The sequence below is a fragment of the Jaculus jaculus genome, chromosome 1 (genome assembly GCF_020740685.1).
Source record: "Jaculus jaculus isolate mJacJac1 chromosome 1, mJacJac1.mat.Y.cur, whole genome shotgun sequence".
Lineage (NCBI taxonomy): Eukaryota > Metazoa > Chordata > Mammalia > Rodentia > Dipodidae > Jaculus > Jaculus jaculus.
Window position 1 is genome coordinate 132,331,919 of NC_059102.1, and position 19,229 is coordinate 132,351,147.

The 19,229-nt window shown below is 49.9% G+C and overlaps 1 protein-coding gene and 1 long non-coding RNA gene across 6 annotated transcripts in view; one reads left to right on the forward strand and one right to left on the reverse strand.

Moving 5' to 3' along the window:
* The window catches only part of LOC101606490 (DAB2 interacting protein), a 191,541-nt gene that overhangs the window by 96,157 nt on the left and 76,155 nt on the right, over positions 1-19,229 (reverse strand). For all 5 annotated transcript variants that reach the window (XM_045142021.1, XM_045142004.1, XM_045142008.1 and 2 more), the window contains one exon: positions 9,670-9,773. In XM_045142021.1, coding sequence (XP_044997956.1) covers positions 9,670-9,705 — 36 coding nt within the window. In that variant the 5' untranslated portion in view covers positions 9,706-9,773. Of the gene's footprint in view, positions 1-9,669; positions 9,774-19,229 lie in introns of those variants that run through there.
* On the forward strand, positions 4,562-17,600 carry LOC123457716. Its single transcript, XR_006635121.1, has 3 exons — positions 4,562-4,617; positions 9,850-9,931; positions 17,226-17,600. It is a non-coding gene; the product is annotated as an uncharacterized LOC123457716 (long non-coding RNA).

The window sequence follows — 19,229 nt, forward strand, 5'->3', positions numbered from 1 at the left end:
CCCAGGCCTGAGCAGACATCCATGTACAGAAATCAGACTTGTATTCCTGAAGTCTCAATGGCAGAACAGCCAGAGTAACTCACTGTCTCATAAATCCTCTGGCCAGCTGATACTTGTCCTTAGCACACAGAGCCTGTTCCAGGGGCCTAGAGGCCACTGTGCTCCTGGCTGGCCCTGGACAAGGGCAGGAAATGGCCTCAAGCTCATTCCACCAGTATGTCTCCTCCTGCAGCATGGTCTCTCCTCTTTCACCTTCCCTATTCCTCCAGGATCTGGGACTGAGGTCCCATACCAGGCCAGTCTTCCGGGTTACTCACAGACCTTCCTTATCTTATGCTTCACAGACCTGGTGCACCAGTGCTCTCAACAGAAGCTTCCCAGCAGACTGTAAGAGAACACTCAGAACCACTATTTCTAACACCACGAGGGCTGTTTCAACAAGCTTTCTCCAGGCCCTGGGCTAGAGTTCTCTCAGCTCACTGGGCAGATGGGAAGGCAGGGACTCAGAGAGAGCAAGCAATGTACCCAGGGCCACCCAGCACTGACTTGAGCCTGGGCAGGCTGCTTGGGAGATGTACAGCTTATAAAAATTTCACCACTGGACTGTGAAGTGTTGAGCAAGCACCTCAGCCTTTCTGGGACTCAGTTTCCTCATCTGTACAACCAGGAAGTTGGTCTAGGCTAATCTCTAATCACTTTCTCTAGCTTGGGCCTCCCTGGGACTCATTTGCAGGTGACCACAAACAAGAGGGACTTTCTGTGTACAACAGTTTGCGCAAAGGATGACTGCTGAGTCAAACGGCTCTGCCTTGCCATTCCAGGTAGCCCAGACTACCCTTAGGGCAAAGCAGAAAAGGCTTTAACCATTGGGGAACAGTGAAGCCCCAGACCTCAGAACCAGGAAAGCCAAGTGGGTTGTTAAATGTCTTTTCACTACAGGAAAACAAAACACAGTCACAGACTCTACAGGCCACTGTCCTCTGGGTCATCTAGCATTGCAGGTCACACTGACCAAAAAGCTCAGAGGACCTGCAAACAAGGTCCAGAGACAAGGCCTGGTATCCTGCTGGGGCTTTGGTGAGCTGGGTGACTTGTCAAACCTCTCCTCTCAAAGGCAGGTGACCTCAAACACACAGCTGGGGACTCTCAGACATGGGAAGGTGGCTGCTCTCCCCATCCCTTCATCTGATTTGCTCCCTGCAGCCATTACCCTCCCCACTTTGTTCCACCAGATGAGGCACACAACCACGGGTACTAAGGGATCTGAGGAATCAGAATGGGCCCGTCCTTGAGAAGGTCATTATCAGCTGGTGGGAGAAAGACATGTGGTGGGTCCTTAGTGACAGAGTCCAGAGAGAATGAATGGCACGCAGGCAGGTGCTCTGAGCCAGGGAGGGAATGCCGGTAAGGCCAAGGCTCCCAGGGAAGGAGCCCGGGAACCTCTTGAAGCTGAACAACTTGGGGGTAATGACAGAAAGACTGCCTGTCCCAAGAAATGAAAGCTGGAAGGCCTATGAGGCCCTGGATATGGCTGAGGAAGCAGATCCTTCCACCTTTTTCCCTGCGGCAGGGGAATAGCACTCATGGATCCTTTCAGATACTCTTGAAGCAGTACCACAGGAAAAGTTAGACATTGCAATGTGGGGACATGTGTCAGAAACAGATGTCACTGCTGCCGCCTCCACAAAGGGCCTCCTGGCTTTGGAAATAGTAATTCCCGCTCCAGAACTCACATACAATCATGTCTGTAACCCAACCCAGATGCCACGTGATCCCTTTGTTTTCACAGCAGGAGAAAGTGGGGAGATGAAGACATCCGAGCCTCACTGTACCCATCAGGATCCTGGTCCCTGGGATGGATAGAAGGGCCTACAGGGGCACAGGAAGGGGTACAAAGGGAGAGCAATACCCTCCTATTCTATGTCTGCCCCACATCAACACTGACTCACGGGCTAAACAAGATAAGGCAGGGACAGGGGAGCCCAGATTCAAATGCAAGTTCTGGTTCCTACTGGCTTTGTGACCCAGGAAGACAGTCCCTCTCTGGGCCTCAGCACCCTTCACCCGTAAAAAGAGACTAATCTAACCAAGACCAGAGGCATGCAGCCGTCCAAGTTCCATGAGGGGTTCCACACCCAGGAGTGGGCCGCCTGCTCCTCACTCTCCCCTGCTTCACACAGTTACCTTAGAAAGTGAGAAGTTATGACCAAGCTCTGAGATTGAAGGGAGGAAATGAACATGACCTGGGGACTGCTGGGCATGAGACCTACAAAAACCAGGCTTTACAATCCCCACTCTAAAGTCAGCCACGCTGGGATTTGAGCATAGTTAGCAGAACTTCCAGCCCAGGTTCTGCCCAGCACCTGCCTCTCTCCCAGAGTGAGCTCTTGCTCCCTTAGTTAGTGCTCCAGTGTCTAGTAACCCCATCCTGGTGACCACAGGTCCCAATCCAGCCTGGAACCCCACACAGTGACCCTTCACTCTGTGCCCCTTCTCTTCATGCAAAGCCATCTTGGCCCCAAACCTAGCCATCACCCTCCAAGTAGCCCCCAAAACTCCCTTTCCAAAGGTCTGGCTCTTTGGTCAAGCTAGACCCAGCCAACTCAGCTCCCGGTGCCAGCTGATCAGGCACTCTCTGACTGGCACTACTGCCACCCTCACACCAGTCCTGCAGCTTGTGTAGCTCAGCAACTCCCTGCAGCCCGTGGCACAAGCCCCTAGACCTCAACTCTTACTGGGGGTAGCTTCCCGGGTGACCACCTGCTGCCCTCTGCTGCCCCCAACTGGCCAGAGAGTACCCTACAAACGTGGCCAGCTCTGTCCATTTCGGAGAGAATGTGGGTTTTGGTCCTATTACTCCCTTTCCCCATAAGGCTGCACTGGGACATGTGGGGAGAGTACAGAAGGGAAGGATCACCCCAGCAGCAGTTATTCCCTGACCTCTCCGTGCTCCCACCCAAGCTATGGAAGCCAGGCTGGCCCTTCTCAGGGCTAAGCAAGTCAGGGATTTCTCATGGTGGGCTCCCTCCTCCACTCCTGCCTGGACCTCCTGAATGGACATCTAAGCATAGGGGGTCAGAGCCAGGTGACAGTTTGTATGAGAAAAGCAACTGGCTTGTCTCTTTACCACATTCTGGATCCCCAACCCATCCTGGCTTCTGTCCATTCTTGGAGTTCCTTGCTCACCCTCCCCCACCACACACAAACACACACACACGCACGCGCGCGCGCACACACACACACACACACACACACACACACACACAGAGAGTCTCTTCTGTCCTTGCCTCCCCCCAAATACACAATACACTGGGCCTGGGCTCCCTCATCTATAGAGCCTGCTTCCTATTCCTTCACAGATACAAAAAGCTTCCATCCCTGACAAAACCGATAGACCTGCCTCCATCCAGGCCTGTGACCCCCATAACCCAGGATCTATGCTCCCTGCCCCATCCACCCTGCTCAGCTTTGGTATCTGGTGGGCTGTGACCCTACTTCCACATTCCCTCTGAAGGCAAGGGCTTCCTACAGAGCTGAAATGATAGCCATTCTCAGCTGTATGTCCGTGCTCATGTGCCTGGTTCTGTGCTGGTGTGGGAGGAAGAGTTTAAGCTGTGTGGGGAGACTGTAAGAGTAAGGAGAGGACAGAACAGCTAGAAACCTCAAATCCATGCCAGAGATTCCACCCTTACCTATCACTCGCTGTGGCTCCTGTATCCTACGGGAGACAGTGCAAAGACTAGTTCCCCCCCCAAAGTCCCTCACATCTTTCTCTTAAGCTTTCACCTTCAGGCCCCCAACCCATCCAACAGTCCAATCACACAGGGCCATTGGTTTGTTCTTGTTAAGTTACATCTCTCTCTAATTAAACTAGTCTCCCTTTGTTCCTACAAAATTCCTATAAAACCCTTAAAGGCCAAGTTCAAAAATCCCTCCTACAGGAATTCTCCCCTGTCGTCCTCAGCCAGAGAGGCCATGTACTGGGTTCCCACAGCACCCCAGGCACACCTCTGTCAATGGAACAGAACTACATGATGTATATAACCAAGTACTCAGTAAAAGTGAGCCATTGAAAAGAATCAAAGACCCACTTCTAGAAGCATCTGCAACCAATTTGGTACTGAGTTTATCTACAGCTTCTGCCAGCCCCCCTGAGCCTTCCCCTCTGACACTTCTCTATCTCGCAAAAAATAGCCCTGAGACCTAATTTCAGCTAAACCTTCAAACACGTCTCACTTTCAACTTCCTAAGGAGGGATCAATTGGCTGTCAAGTTTCCCAGAGCCCTTGCCACCTCCCACCCCAACACTGCCAGCACTCCTCAAGGTCAACAATGGGGGGAGGGGAACAGAGGAAGGAGGAAGGACCCAACCCAAGCCAATTTACAATGTTTCCCAGGTTCCCATAGGGGCCAGCATGGCACAGCAGCAGCCAAGAGCTGAGGGGGCAGCTACACGAGTGAGCCTATGTTCAGGGATGTGGCTGGGGAGAGCAGGCTCAGCTGACCTGCCCAAACACCACCTGCATTGTTCTCTGTCCTTCTCTTCCTCCTAGCCCTGCACGGATCTGGAGGCAGAAAGGGAAACCTAAATTCAACAATGGATCTTGTCGTAGTCAGGTTCATATTGCTGGCAGAAATCACCTGGCCAAGAGCAGCTTTGGGGGGGGCGGGGGAAGAGGTTTATTTTGACTGACAGACTCAAGGGGAAGCTCCATGATGGCAGGGGATAACATTGGCATGAGCAAGAGTCACCCCCTGGCTAACATCAGGTGGTCAATAGCAACAGGAGGGTATGCCAAACACTGGCAAGGGGAAACTGGCCATAGTACCTATAAGCCTACCCCCAACAATACACTACCTCCAGGAGGTGTTAATTCCCAATCTCCATCAGCTGGGAACCTACCATTCAAAACACCAAAGTTTATGGGGGACACCTGAATCAAACCAGCACATTCTGCCTCTGGCCCCCATAAACTGATAGTGATCCATGATATAAAATGCAATGCATTCAATCCAACTTTCAAAGTTCCCATATTTTTTATCAATCCTAATGATGTTCAAACATCCCCATAATCCAAGGTCTTTTAAGTGAGCCATAACACTTAAAAATCCTCCCCCCAAAAAAACTGTAAGGGCACAGAACAGATACTCATACTACAAAAGATGGCACTGAGCATAGCAAAGAAATATTCAGCCAATACCAAATCTAAACAGGGCAAACATCAAACTCTGTAGTTCCAAGTCCAACAACTCTAGTCAGTGAAAAGTCTCCAAGTCCAATAATTCTAGCCAGCAACAAGTCTCTGGAGTACCAATTCCACCCCTCCAGCTAGGTTATTCACAGTCCTAGAAAACTTCATCAGGGCCAGCAGCCCTCCTTGAAGGCCATCTTGTGATTCCTGCATCCCCACTGGGTCTCCACTGCAACCCACCGCTCATCCTCATGGCTCCATTGGGTCTCCATGCAGGCATCCAGCAAACCTGTTTCACACTGCCCATAGCCATTTCCAAAACACAAGACTGTGTTGCAAACTCAATGACCCTCTCTTTCTTGCATTTCTTGTACTCCATAATACCAGGTAGAGCACCAATTTGTTTATCCAGGGAGGAATAAAGCAGACTTTGAAGAGCAAGACACTCCTTGAGCACTCAGTCCACTTCAAAAGAGTCTACATTCTTCCTGTTGTCCCAAAGCAAGTCAGGTGGCCCAATCTCAATGGTTGTAATCTGTCAATTACAGCTGAATGGGCAGCAGTTTCACCCAAAGATTTATTTACTTTTCCTCTGTGCTATATCCCTCTGCTCACACCAGTCCATTTCTACGCAATGCAACCCTGAACAAATTCTCAGTACATGGGCACAACAGCAAGCCTCTCACAAAAACTGCTTCTAGCCCAGTCCAGGCAAAGCTCTTTCTCGCCTTCACAAACCACACCTTGTAGTCCATAGTTCTTACTACATTCAGGACTTTCAACTCTGACCAGAATAGTCCATCAAGCTGTACTTACAATACTGCAAGGCATCTCCTAGGCCAAGGTTTCAAATCCTTCCACAATCCTCTTGAAAATCAGCTCTAAAAGGCCAAAGTCAGGTGTCTAGCAGCAACTCACTCTCAGTACCAACTTTACTGTTGCAGTCAAGTGCACATTGCTGGCAGAAATCACTCAACCAAGAGCAGCTTATGGAGAAAGATTTATTTTGGCTTACAGACTTGAGGGGAAGCTCCCTGATGGCAGGGGGAAATGATGGCATGAGCAGAGACTGGCTATTACCTGGCTAACATAAGGTGGATAATAGCAACAGAAGAGTGTGCCAAAACTAGCAAGGGGAAACTGGCTATAATACCCATAAGCCCACCCCCAACAATACACTTGCCTCCAGGAGGCAAATCTCCATCAGCTGGGAACCTAGCATTCACCTAAGTTTATGAGGGGGCACCTGAATCAAAGCACCACAGATTTGATAGGTGGATTGGATTGATCGTGGGTACACCTGCTCCGGGACAGGGGTGGTCACTCCATACTTCACTGAATAGGACCTGAAGCTCTGAGAGGCTGAGTGGCTAACAAGACATGCAGTTCAGGCAAGAGCTCGGATTAGAACCCAGATCCCCACACCCAAGCTTTCTAGTTCTCCCACCTCAGGCCACCCACTCAGGAATAGAAACTTCACCCACTCAGGAATAGAGACTTCACTCACATCCCTGGTTTTATCTGTTAACACAGAAAGAGGACAAGGAGCCTGAGAAGGACAAGAGGCTAATGTCCCCCAGTTTGGACATCTGCCTGCTTGTCACCCAGTAACAGAACCTCAGTTTCCTCATCTGTAAAATAAGAACACTTACTGTCTCCACATAGTGGCCAGAAGTGGGTAAATGGCCCATGAATATGTTCTCCACCCTGCAGGCTAGGGGTGGTAGGCTGAGCTGAGCCCCAAACGCTAGAGGTTGACAGACCTGCACTGACTCCCATCCACAGGTAGGTTCTCCTCCAGGAAACAGAATGAAGACACACAACATGAAAAATGCCAAGCCCAGTTGGCAATCACTAAGCTACAGATCAGAGCAGCTCTGATGATGTTCCCACTGGAGCAGCAGAAAAAGGAACTGGCAGAGAAGGTGACATTAATGGCACTGCTCCTCCCATTCCCAAGGATCTGGAGCCCCAGGACCAGAGCCACTGGGGTCCCCATCAGGCCTCCACCATCTATAACCAGGTGGCAAATGTTTTTCTTACCAAACCTCAGTTCTCTCCTCTGTAAAACAGTGTAATGTACCAGGGCTGTCTGAGGGATGATAAGGTCAGTGAGGGACAGTACACATGATTCCTGATATATGCTGGTGCTCTGTCAGTAGAGGTACCACAGTAATAAGGCATCAGTCTGAGGCCCACTGAGGTTCACCCTGCCCACTGTGGCCTGTAGTTCAGAGAGGGTAGCCATTGGCTTCTGTTCTAGTGGATGGGAATGGTATCACCCTGTTGGAGCCCCTAGGGACATATTGCCCACACCCAAGGGTGTGACTCTGAGCCCTTAGCACAGTCTCCTCCTTGCCAGAGGCTGAGGCACAGGCACAGCTCTGGACCATCTCTTGGGTCACATTGTTAAAATGCTGGAACTGAGATCATAGCTCAGTTAGAAAAGTGTTTGCAGTAAAGTATGAGGTCCTGAGTTAAATCCCTAGAACCCACATGAAGAAAGCCAGTTGTGACAGTACATGCTGGTAATCCTAGTGCTGGAGAGGCAGAGACCAGCAATCCCCAAGGCTCATGGTCAGCCAATCTAGCCTACTTGGCAAGTTCCAGGCCAAGGTGGATGGTGTCTGAGGAACAACACCTGAGGTTTTCCTCTGCCTCCTCATGCATGAGGGCACATACATGCACATGTACTACCTACACATACAAACATATATACAAATAGCAAATCTAAATAAAATGTAGATGCCCAGGCCCAATTGGTGCTCAATGAACTACAACTCTGAAGGGGACCCAGAACCTATTCAGAGCATTTTTATGCCCACAGCCAGAATGGGCAGCACCTATGTGGAAGGTCAACTCACACATTGTCAATCACTATTGCCCACCAGTAGTTTCCACTGACCCTTCAGGACAGGGGGTACCTCTCCCAACTCACTGGCTGAAAGCAGTCATTCCCAGTATCCCTGGAGCCCAAGTCACACAGTACAGCTACAGCCAGGCCTGTGCCTTCTGTCCTCTCTACCCAGTTTCCTCTTCTTTCTTGGCCCCCTGCCACATGGCTGGTTGGCACCTTGTCCACTGGTCCTCAGGTAAAACATCACCTCCCATGCCAAGTGGCCTACGTCTGAAATTCCAGCACTTGGGAGATAGAGGCAGGAGGATCAGGAGCTCAAGGCCATGTTCAGCAACATAGCAAGTTTGAGGCCCGCCTGGGTTAAATGTGACCCTGACTCAAACAAAAACAAAAAATGAGCCCTGCTAACAAGCCTTCCCTGCCTTGAATCTTCCTGTCTCAAAACCATATTCAGAATTAAACTCCTTTCTTCCTTTAAAAAAAAAAAAAGTGCTAGAGAAATGACTTAACAGTTAAGGTGCTTGCCTGCAAAGCCAAAAGACCCAGGTTCAAATTCCCAGGACCCACGTAAGCCAGATGCACAAGGTGGCTCACGCATCTGGAATTCGTTTGCAGTGGCTAGAGGCTATGGTGTGCCCATTCCGTCTTTCTATGTGCCTTTCTCCCCCTGCCCCCCCCTCGAATAAATAAATAATATTTTCTTATAAAATGAAATCAGCTCCTAGCCATATCAACTTGCTTGTCCCTGAACACCAAACAAGAGGGTGAACTTCTCAAAGCCTGCCCACTTGCTGCTGGTTTGGCCTGCTCTTCCCACTCAACCTGCGTAGAATGGTGCCTCACATGCAGCAGGCACGCTGGAAAACTTGCTGAGCGAATGGATGGATGATCAAACAGTCACACCTCCATCTCTGATCTAGACCTGAGCTCCCTGAGGGGAAACACTGTATCTGTCCCTTCCAGGGTGCCAGGTGCCTGCCACAGCACCACACAGAGGGGAGGAACATACAGTCGTGCCGGCTGAAGTGCATGGGGACGTTGCGGGAAGGGTATGGGAGGGAGACATTAAGGCTTTCTGGGTTCAATTTCTATGAAGTCACTTAGGTTTGCAATTTAAAAAAAAAAATGTGCACACCCCAGCTGCCTAAATTGAATAGCTATGATATACATCCTTTTTTGATCAATTTCAAGGCATCATCCATTGGAGAATATAGAATTATTTTCTTTCCCATCAACACAGAATCAAATTATGACATGCCCTAGACTGTCCTATTAAAATACACAAATAGAGGCAGTATATACGTATACATGGGGCGGGGGGGGGGGGTGGTGCACTGATCCAGCACAGCCCTTTCTCCCCAGTCAGGTGGCCTTCTGGGCTCTCCCTCCACATGCCCCCTCCCTTGAAGGATGGGGCCCCCATATGGCCCCTATGGGGGGCAGAGCTGGGCCATAAAGAAGGGAGCTGCAGAGGGATTGGATACCTAGAGCAAGGGAGCCTGGATGCTCTCCCGGTCCATGAGGCTCCAGGAAGGGGGCTGCAGGGTCACAGAGTAGCCCCCCGGAGCGAGGTAGTGGTGGTGGTTGCAGAGGTGGTGGTGGTGGCGCAGAGATAGTTACCGTGACCCGGAACGGGGTTGCAGCTGAAGGCTCCATGCCGGGGCTCTTCTCCGAGAGGCTGCCGGGCAGGCTGCGCCGGGAGCCCGGCCTTTCTTGGGGTGACTCTGTAAGAGAGGGAAGAGTGAGGGTCAGCAGGTTCAATAGCTCTGAGGTGTTGTAACTTCTTGCGTCCCTCTCCAGGCCAGCACAACAGACAAACTGATCTCCACAAAATGAAGCAGCCATCATGGAAAAGTGTTGTAGTCACCCCTGAAAATTAAAGGTACGAATTTCACACACTCCAGCAATCCACTCCTAGATGTACACCCAAAAGAACTAAGAACAGGGACCCACAGATACAAGTATGAAAATGTTCACAACAGTGTTATTCATGACAGCAACATGGTAGATACACCCCAGGCATCACCCACAGATGACTGGATGAGCACAGGGTGGCAAACACATGCCACTGAGTAGTCCGTGTGCGCTATGGGTACACCTTGAAAACAAGTGGCAGAACCAGACACCAAGGGACAAATATGGTACGATTCCACCTACAGAAAGATCTAGAAGAGTCAAATTCATACAGAAAGTAAGAAGATCAAAGATTACCAGGGGCTGTGGGGAAAGGAATGGGGAATTATTGCAGAACAGCTCTGTTACAGGTTAGAGTATGAAAGGTTCTAAAAATAGATAGCTATGCAAGTATACATTGTAAGTGTACTCGCTGCCACTGAGTTGTATGCTTTAAAATTATTAAAATGGCAAATTTTATGCTTTTACCGCAATCTTTTGTTTGTTTAAGACAGGGTCTCATGTAGCCCAAACTAGTATCAAATTCCCTTTGCAGCTGAAAATGACCCTGAACACCTGATCTTCCTGTCTCTCTATTTCCCAAGTGCTGATATCATAGGCATGAACCACTGCATCCCACTATTACATTTGTTTTCAAAAGGCCTGCACTTCAGGCTTATAATGTTAAGTCTACAAGCAGACTGAAAAATGAAACCTCTCCTGGGATGCCACATGGGGTGGGAGCTCGGAGGGCCCCTCTGGCCCCTTCAGTCATGAGAATCCATGACCTCTGACTTCCAGTCCAGACCTTCTAAAGCTTGGAAGTCCTGCAGGGAGCAGGCAGGTTATGGAGTACTGTTAAGGCAGCCAGCCGCCCAGCTCCAGAAAGAAATCAGTGTGGAGGAGGGGACAATGCAGCTATAGTGTCCCAGCGTTTTCTAAAGTGTAAAAAATATTCAAATTTGAAAATGGGGACAACTTGAACCAGGCCTGCACATGACCATTTAAGATTTGAGTCAGCCCAAACCTAGCCTCTTCCTTGATGGTTTACCCCAGACCATACTTGCTCATTTCCTGTTCTAGGGGTGACCCCCCTCAACAGAGGACTCACTTCAGTACCCCACCATCCGTCACCAGCCTGCTCTGGCTCCTATAGCAATAGCTGAACCTGTCTCCTGTTGAGGCCTTCAGTGGGAGAGAGAGAGACAGAGACAGAGAGACAGAGAGTATGCTTGTGTGCACAGAACTCCTGATGTTCAAACCACACCTGAGCCAGCTCCATCTCCACATCCGCAGTAACCCCACTGCACTGTATGCAGCCTAGTGTATGGGCCACTTAGGAAACACTGGTTGCCTCACAAGGCAGAAAAAGACAAGGGGGAAGTTTTCCTGGCACACAGGGGCACTCGGGTATGGACAAGAGCCACCACCCTGGCCAACACCATGTTCACCCAGATGCTCCGGTGGGGTGCTCACCCCAGGTCTAGGGTAAGTTAGGGATGTTTGCACAGGCACAAGACATAAAGCAAAGATGTTTGCAGGAGTGAGTCCCCAAAAGGCAGGACAACCAAACGGGATACCTCTCTGTGCACTTTCTTTCTTTCTTTTGGGGTAGGGTCTCAATTTAGCCCAGGCTGACCTGAAGTTCACTATGTAGTCTCAGGGTAGCCTTGAACTCACAGCGATCCTCTGATCTCTGCCTCCCAAGTGCTGGGATTAAAAGGTGTGCGCCACCACGCCCGGCTCTGTGTGCACTTTCTAATCCTCCTCAGTGGTATGAAAGGACGGAGCTGAGCCCCTTACTCAATGAGAACAGGCCCCCATCCTCAGTCCTGGCCGAGGACCAAACAGGCCAAGTGCTACCCTGCCCTGAGCCACCTCTTGCAGCAAAGCTTTCTTCCCAGTTGCTCCTCCAGTCAGCAGCAGCCACCTCCACGGGCTCTGGCAGTGCCTGTGCTGTGTTTCCTCACCCCTCCTCCACCATCTTCACTAGTCACACTCCACAGACTCCCACTCTTTCTGGAGGTTTCCCTAGGAAATTTATTCCCACGCCTCCCATCTGCCTTCATGTCTCCTCGTTCAGCATAGTCCCAGCTCCTGCTTTACTCCATGACAGCACACACTGCCTTCACCTGGGGACACCCCCTATGCTCACTGATGGCGTATGTCACCTCTACCTGGCAGATGATCACTTCTGTCCCACGACAGTGAACATTAACTCCACCTCTGAGTCCCACCCTTGTGAGAGGCACATGACAAGCCAAGTGGGCCCCTCCAAGTGGGCCACTGAGGCCCTTTTACCAGGGCAGAACTTGAAACTTAGGCCACATGGTTAGTGAGTGGCAGAACAGCAATGACAGCCCAGGTGTGTCTGGACCCAGGCTGCAGCTTCTGCACTGCTGATCCCCTGGGTCCCAATGCCCTACCAAGAGAGCAACACAAAGGAGGCCCTCACGGTGTGGTTGGAGATGCAAAGCTTATCCAAGACAGAACCGCAGGACCTTTCAAGGAACAGGGGAAGAGACCAGGTGCAGTGAGACCCCAGATAGCCCGTTTCTAGCCCCCCTGGTGTCCTTGAGGGAGAACATACTCTTAATTGTGGCATGTAAAGTGTCACATTACAGCAAACCAGACTGCTTCTCCTGCCAACCAGCTTTGCCATGCCCAACATGAGGCAGAGATATTCCACATCCACACTGCACTCATGCTGCCCCCTCAGTCTCGTGACAGCTCAGATGGCTTCCTCGGGGGTATAGTCAAGCTCTGAGGTGACACCCTTCTGCTGGGGAAGCCCCATCAGTTCAGACACAACTCACTCCCACTCCCCATCCATGAGCCTTGCAGACTTGCTATGGATCTTCCTGTCCCCAAGCTCCTCATGGCTGGGGAACCAGAGTTGGCTTCCCTTTCCCATCCTGAGCCAGCAACCAGGGGCACTAAGCTGCTATGTGGTCATCATTCATTCACACAATCAGCTAACCAATGCAGGTACCAGCTGCAGCCATGGGCTTCCCTGGCAGAGCCTTGCTGGACAAGTAGGCCCTCCTACTCTAGGCACGAGGCACATAGAGTCACCTGTGACACTGGTGCCAGGTGGGGCTGCATCTTCCCTGGACCTAAGACTGATGATTCCCAGGACCTGTCCAGAATCCTGCCTCTTGCCTTCTCAGAGGGACTTCTCAGTGGTTGCGTGACTCGATCTCCTATTTTACACATGATTAAGCTGAGACAGGGGGAAGAGCACTTGACTAAATATCCCCTAACCCAACAGATCTATGGCAAAGACCATCTTGGGTACTGTCCCCCCAATAGCCTTTAATTTCCACTCAGACGCCTTGAGATCATGTACAGTGGTGCACACCTGACGTCCCAGCCACTCAAAAGGCTGAGGCAAGCCGGGCGTGGTGGTGCACACCTTTAATCCCAGCACTTAGGAGGCAGAGGTAGGAGGATTGCCATTAGTTCGAGGCCAGCCTGAGACTACATAATGAATTCCATGACAGCCTGCGCACTAGAGCAAGACCCTACCTTGAAAAAAAAAAAAAACACTGAGGCAGAAAAATGGCTTGAACTCAGATATTCTGAGCTAGCCTGGGCAACACAGTTAAGACCCTGCCTTTAAAAAGTTAATTAGCTGGGTGTGGTGGTGCACGCCATTAGTCCCAGCATTTGAGAGGCAGAGGTAGAACTACCATGAGTTTGAAGCCAGCCTGAGACTACAGAGTGAGTTTCAGGTCAGCCTGGGCTACAGTGAGACCCTACACTTCAGAAAAACAAAACAATAAAAAATAAAAATAGGGCTGGAGAGATGGCTTAGTGGTTAAGCACTTGCCTGTGAAGCCTAAGGACCCAGGTTGGAGGCTCGATTCCCCAGGACCCACGTTAGCCAGATGCCCAAGGGGGCACATGTGTCTGGAGTTTGTTTGCAGCGGCTGGAGGTCCTGGCACAGCCATTCTCTCTCTATCTGCCTTTTTCTCCCTCTGTCTTCGCTCTCAAATAAATAAATAAATAAATATAAATATAAATAAATAAATAAAACAAAGTAAAAACCTAGAACCTAGGGCTGAGGAGTTTGCTCAGTAGATAAAGTGCTTACGGCACAAGCATGAGGACCTGAATTCACATTCCTAGCACCCACATAAAATGCCCAGTGTGTAAGCCCAGTGCTGGGAAGCAGAGACAGGACGATCCCTAAGGCTTACTGGCTAGCGAATCAGTGAGCTCTGGATTCAGTGAGAAACTATCTTAAGAAAACAAGGTGGAGCCAAGCATAGAGGCGCACACCTTTAACCCAGCACTCAGGAGACAGAGGTAGGAGGATTATCATGAGTTTGAGGCCACCCTGAGATGACATAGTGAATTCCAGGTCATCCTGAGCTAGAGTTAGACCCTACCTCAGGGGAAAAAAAAAAGAAAAGAAAGAAAGAAAACAAGGTAGAGATAGAAGATGACACTTGATGTTAACCTCTGGTTACCACATGCATATGCACACATGTGCACATGCAAAGATAAAACTACACACACAGAGAGGCTGGAAAGATGGTTGAGCAATTAAAGATGCATGCTGACAAAGCCTGCCAGCCCACACACATATGAACATGCATATACACACATGTGCACATGCAAAGATAAAACTACACACACAGAGAGGCTGGAAAGATGGTTGAGCAATTAAAGATGCATGCTGACAAAGCCTGCCAGCCCAGGTTCAATTCCCAAGCCCCACATGTAAGTCAGACATAAAAAGTGGCAACAGGCCATGGCACATGTATATATATACAAATACACAAATATAAATAAATTGTTTTCTTTTTAGTATTTTATTTTTACTTATTTGATGGAGAGAAAGGGGGGGGGAGAGAGAGAGAGAGAATGGGTGCCCCAGTGCCTCCAGCCACTGCAAACGAACTCCAGACCTTGTGCATCTGGCTAATGTGGGTCCTGGGGAATCAAACCTGGGTCCTTTGGCTTTGCAGGCAAATGCCTTAACTGCTAAGTCATCCCTCCAGCACTGGTTTTTTTGTTTGTTTGGTTGGTTGGTTTGGTTTGGTTTTTCGAGGTAGGGTCTCACTGTAGCTCAGGCTGACCTGGAATTCACTATGTAGACTCAGGTTGGCCTTGAACTCATGGCAATCCTCCTACCTCTGCCTCCTGAGTGCTGGGATTAAAGGCATGTGCCACCACACCCAGACATTTTTGTCTATTTTTTTTTAATTTTTATTTATTTATTTGAGAGCGATAGACACAGAGAGAAAGACAGAGAGAGGGAGAGAGAGAGAATGGGCGCGCCAGGGCTTCCAGCCACTGCAAACGAACTCCAGACGCGTGCGCCCCCTTGTGCATCTGGCTAACGTGGGACCTGGGGAACCGAGCCTTGAACCGGGGTCCTTAGGCTTCACAGGCAAGCGCTTAACCGCTAAGCCATCTCTCCAGCCCTTGTCTATTTTTTGAGGTAGGGTCTCAGTCTAGCCCAGGCTGACCTGGAATTTGCTATGGAGACTCAGGCTGGCCTCGAACTCATAGTGATCCTCCTACCTATGCCTCCTAAATGCTGGGATTAAAGGCATGTACCACCATGCCCTGCAAAGAGGAGAGAATGGGCATGCCAGGGCCTCCAGGTACTACAAATGAACTCCATATGCACGTGCCACTTTGAGCATATGGCTTTACCTGCATACTAGGGAATAGAGAACTCAGGTCGCTAGGTTTTGCAGGCAAGAGCCTTCACTACTGAGCCATCTCTCTAGCCCAATAACGAACACACAGAACCTTTAGGGCTATGGTGTAACTCAGTGGTTGGATGATTGTCTCAAGTTTAAGGTCTATATACAGCATGAAAAAAAAAAAAAGATGACAATGAGAAAGACTGGAGGAGGCGTAGAGAGGGAGGATAAAGAGGAGGAGGAGGAGGATGAATGCTACTGTTGCAGCTGCTCTGAGAAAGCAGGGGCCCAGTGAGGGGCTTCCAGGCAGCAGGATGGAAGCTGCTCTCAGTGCAAAGTAACCAGCTCTCCTTGCTGACTTCCTGGGCCTCCCAGGACAGGGCCAAGGTAGGGCGCTACACCCAAAGAAAACCAGGGCTGGGGAAGGGTGCTTGGTACCTTTCCAGGGAAAAGCCCTTAGTCCCAAGGTCCATTCTCCACCCTTTCTTTCCATATGCCTCCTACTCCAGGGAACTGAACAAATTTCCAGTCTACGGGCTGCCATGGGGTTTGGCCAGGGGGAGGGCTAACAGGAAACCAGAGGAGGGAGAAGTTGCTGGGCTGGCTATCTCCCTCCCCTGAATGTCCTAGCCACTGTTCACACAGAATGGTCTCCTAAAGTCCCTTTCTAGTACCGTTTTCAGCTCCTCTTAGTGTCCCTACAGCAGCCCCAGGGGTGCTTGTCCCCTTGTGCTTCCCCACAGCTGCCCAACTTCACCACCAGTCCTCATCAGGCATCGATGGCACAAGTCTGTGATCCTAGCACGCAGGAGGTAAAGACAGGAATATAAGGAGTTCAAGGTCATTCTCAGTTACATAGCCAGTTTCAGGCTAGTCTGGGTTACATGAGACCCTGTCTCTTAAAAAGACAAAAAGTTCCTCCTCAAGCCACTCCAGTCTGCATTCTCTCTTCTCTCCTCCCTAGCCAGACCTCAGCAGAACCACCAGATGGGATCTTAGCCCCCTGAGGCCCCTTCCTGGGACTATAAGCCCTCTTTTCCTTATATATGGTTTGGCAGCAGCTATGCTGTGTCTGTGGTCCCACCAGGGGAAGAGACTGGGCTGGGCTCTCTCCCGATCCAACACTGCAAATAGATTCCTCAAGGAGCCAGCCCACTGGCAACCTGGCCAAACCAAGCACACAGGTGACAATTAGAACTCCACGGACGGCAGGTTCTGACCAGTGTTTCTCAATTTTGTTCACAATTGCTGCCTCTAAGCAATCTTTTTAGGCTGTTTTCTTCCCAGTACCCTGCATAAAATCTTAATGTCAAACAGAATCTTTTATGTGGTGTATACATACTGGTCTTCACACAGAAAAAAGAGATTTTTTAAGAGATTTTTCTTTTTTAGTTTTTCAAGGTGGAGCCTCACACTAGCCCAGGCTGACCTGGAATTTACTATGTAGTCTCAACGTAGCCTCAAACTCACGGCAATCTTCCTACCCCTGCCTCCTGAGTGCTGGGAGTAAAGGTGTGTGCCACCATGCCAGGCTAAGGGTAAGATGTTTTTTCATCTCCTCAAAACCAGCTTGGGGGCAATATCACCCCCATTGAGAATGTGTGTTCTGGACCTTCCAGATACAATCCCACGGGACTACCTGGCCAGCCATCATGTACACCCCTTTCCAGATGAGGAAACGAGGCGCCAAGATGCAAAAATCGCTCTGAAAGCTCCCCAGACAGGAGGTGAGGGTATCTGTGGAAAGGCTCTTAAACACCCCCAAACCTACACTTAGGGCCTCAGGGAAGGCAAAGAGGGCCTGGAACATGGAATGGAGGGCAGGAGACTGCACTGAACCCTAACTGTGCTGAGTCCATCTCTGGACTCGTGTATCAGTACCCAATGACTCAGGGGCATAAGAGCACAGACCACCTAAGAAAAGACGGCTGAGGCTAAGGTCGCCACCACCACCAGGCCTAACTATGACTCTGGGGGTCTCAGTTCAGAGCCCTGCACCCAGGTCCTGCTACCTCTGGTCTTTGACTTAGCAGCATAGTTCATTTCTCGTCTGGGAAGTGGACAGATGGGGTCAGCAGCATCCCAGACAAGTTAACTGGATCCACTAAGCTCGCACAGCATGCAGTGTCTGTTCATGGGAAGGGATACACAACAACCTTAGGACTCTCTCCCAGGCATCAGAGCACACCAGCCGTCTGTCCTCAGCTCCTACTCATTATGTGACCTCTACTTGACCTCCAGGCATTTAGTCTGTAAAACTGGGCCATGGGATCAGCTGATCCCAGATCCCCTTTCAACTAAGAGGTAGAAAAAAAAAATCCCCATTTTATCAGCAAGACCAAGCTGTCTCCCTATTCTTGGAAGCCACCACCAGAGAAATGCATTTTAACCTTCATATGTTTGCAAAAAATAAATAAAATAAAATCGGTTTCATTCAAATGCTGCTGGCTTGGTTGCCATGGATACCACCTAATCATGAAGGATGACTGTTACTTGTTCCCATGGAAACAAGAAGGCTGCAAGAACATCCTGTAATTTCAGACAAGACACCAAATTTCAGCCGTCGGGTTTCACTCCCCAGATTTTAATGCTTGAAAAACAGGTGGAGGCAGCAGGGGCTGGCCACAGAGTCAAGGGTCAGCAGGGGTGTGGAAGGAGTGGGTGCTGGACAGGAGCAGATGGGGTCCTCACAGTGATCAGAAAAATGCAAATCAAGACTACCAGAAAGCATTTTGTACCTTTCAGAGAGGCTGCAGGCCAGTTCAAGATTTAAAAGACTTTAATAAGAAACTGATCCTGAAATTAACAAGAGCAGTGACCACCACTGATGGCAGAAATGCCAAGCCACTCCTTCATCTCTGTTGGCGAAGCACAAGGGCTTTGCCAAACAAGTACTCAACGCTGTTTGACACCGGCACTACGCGCTCTGGGACCAGAAATGTCCCTTCCTACAGGCCCAGTCTGCAAAAGTGTTCCATCTTGTGCACACAGAGAGGGCGCAAAGGTGTTTTCTGTGTCACTGCTCAAAGAGGAGGAAGCAGCCTAAATTGCAAACGCCCCACACCGGTAAAGGATACATCTTGGAAGAGTCATCTGGCGGAGGACTATGCAGCACGGATGGTAACAAGCCCTCAGGTGCACTTTTCACACAGAATGCAATGGCATGACAAGGACCTAAATGCATACAGACCGACATGAGTAAAACTCAGAAATGGGAGATTAAGGGGAAAACTCAGTTGCAGAAGACAGGGTGTGATCCATGTGTGTATATGTTTTATTGTTTTGGTTTTTCAAGGTAGGAATTCACTCTATCCTAGGCTGACCTGGAACTCACTCACTCTGTAGCCCAGGCTGACCTCAAACTCATGGCTATCCAGTTTCCTCCTTCTCCTGAGTGCTGGGATTAAATGTGTACCCACCACACCCAGCTTCATTTGTGTACATTTTCTTTTTTGTGCTTTTTTAACATATATATTTTTTGAGGTAGGGTCTTACTGTAGGCCTGGCTGACCTTGAATTCACTATGTAGTCTCAGGGTGGCCTTGAACTCATGGCAATCCTTCTACCTCTGCCTCCCAAGTGCTTGGATTAAATAAAGGCGGGTGCTATACCCACCTAAAATA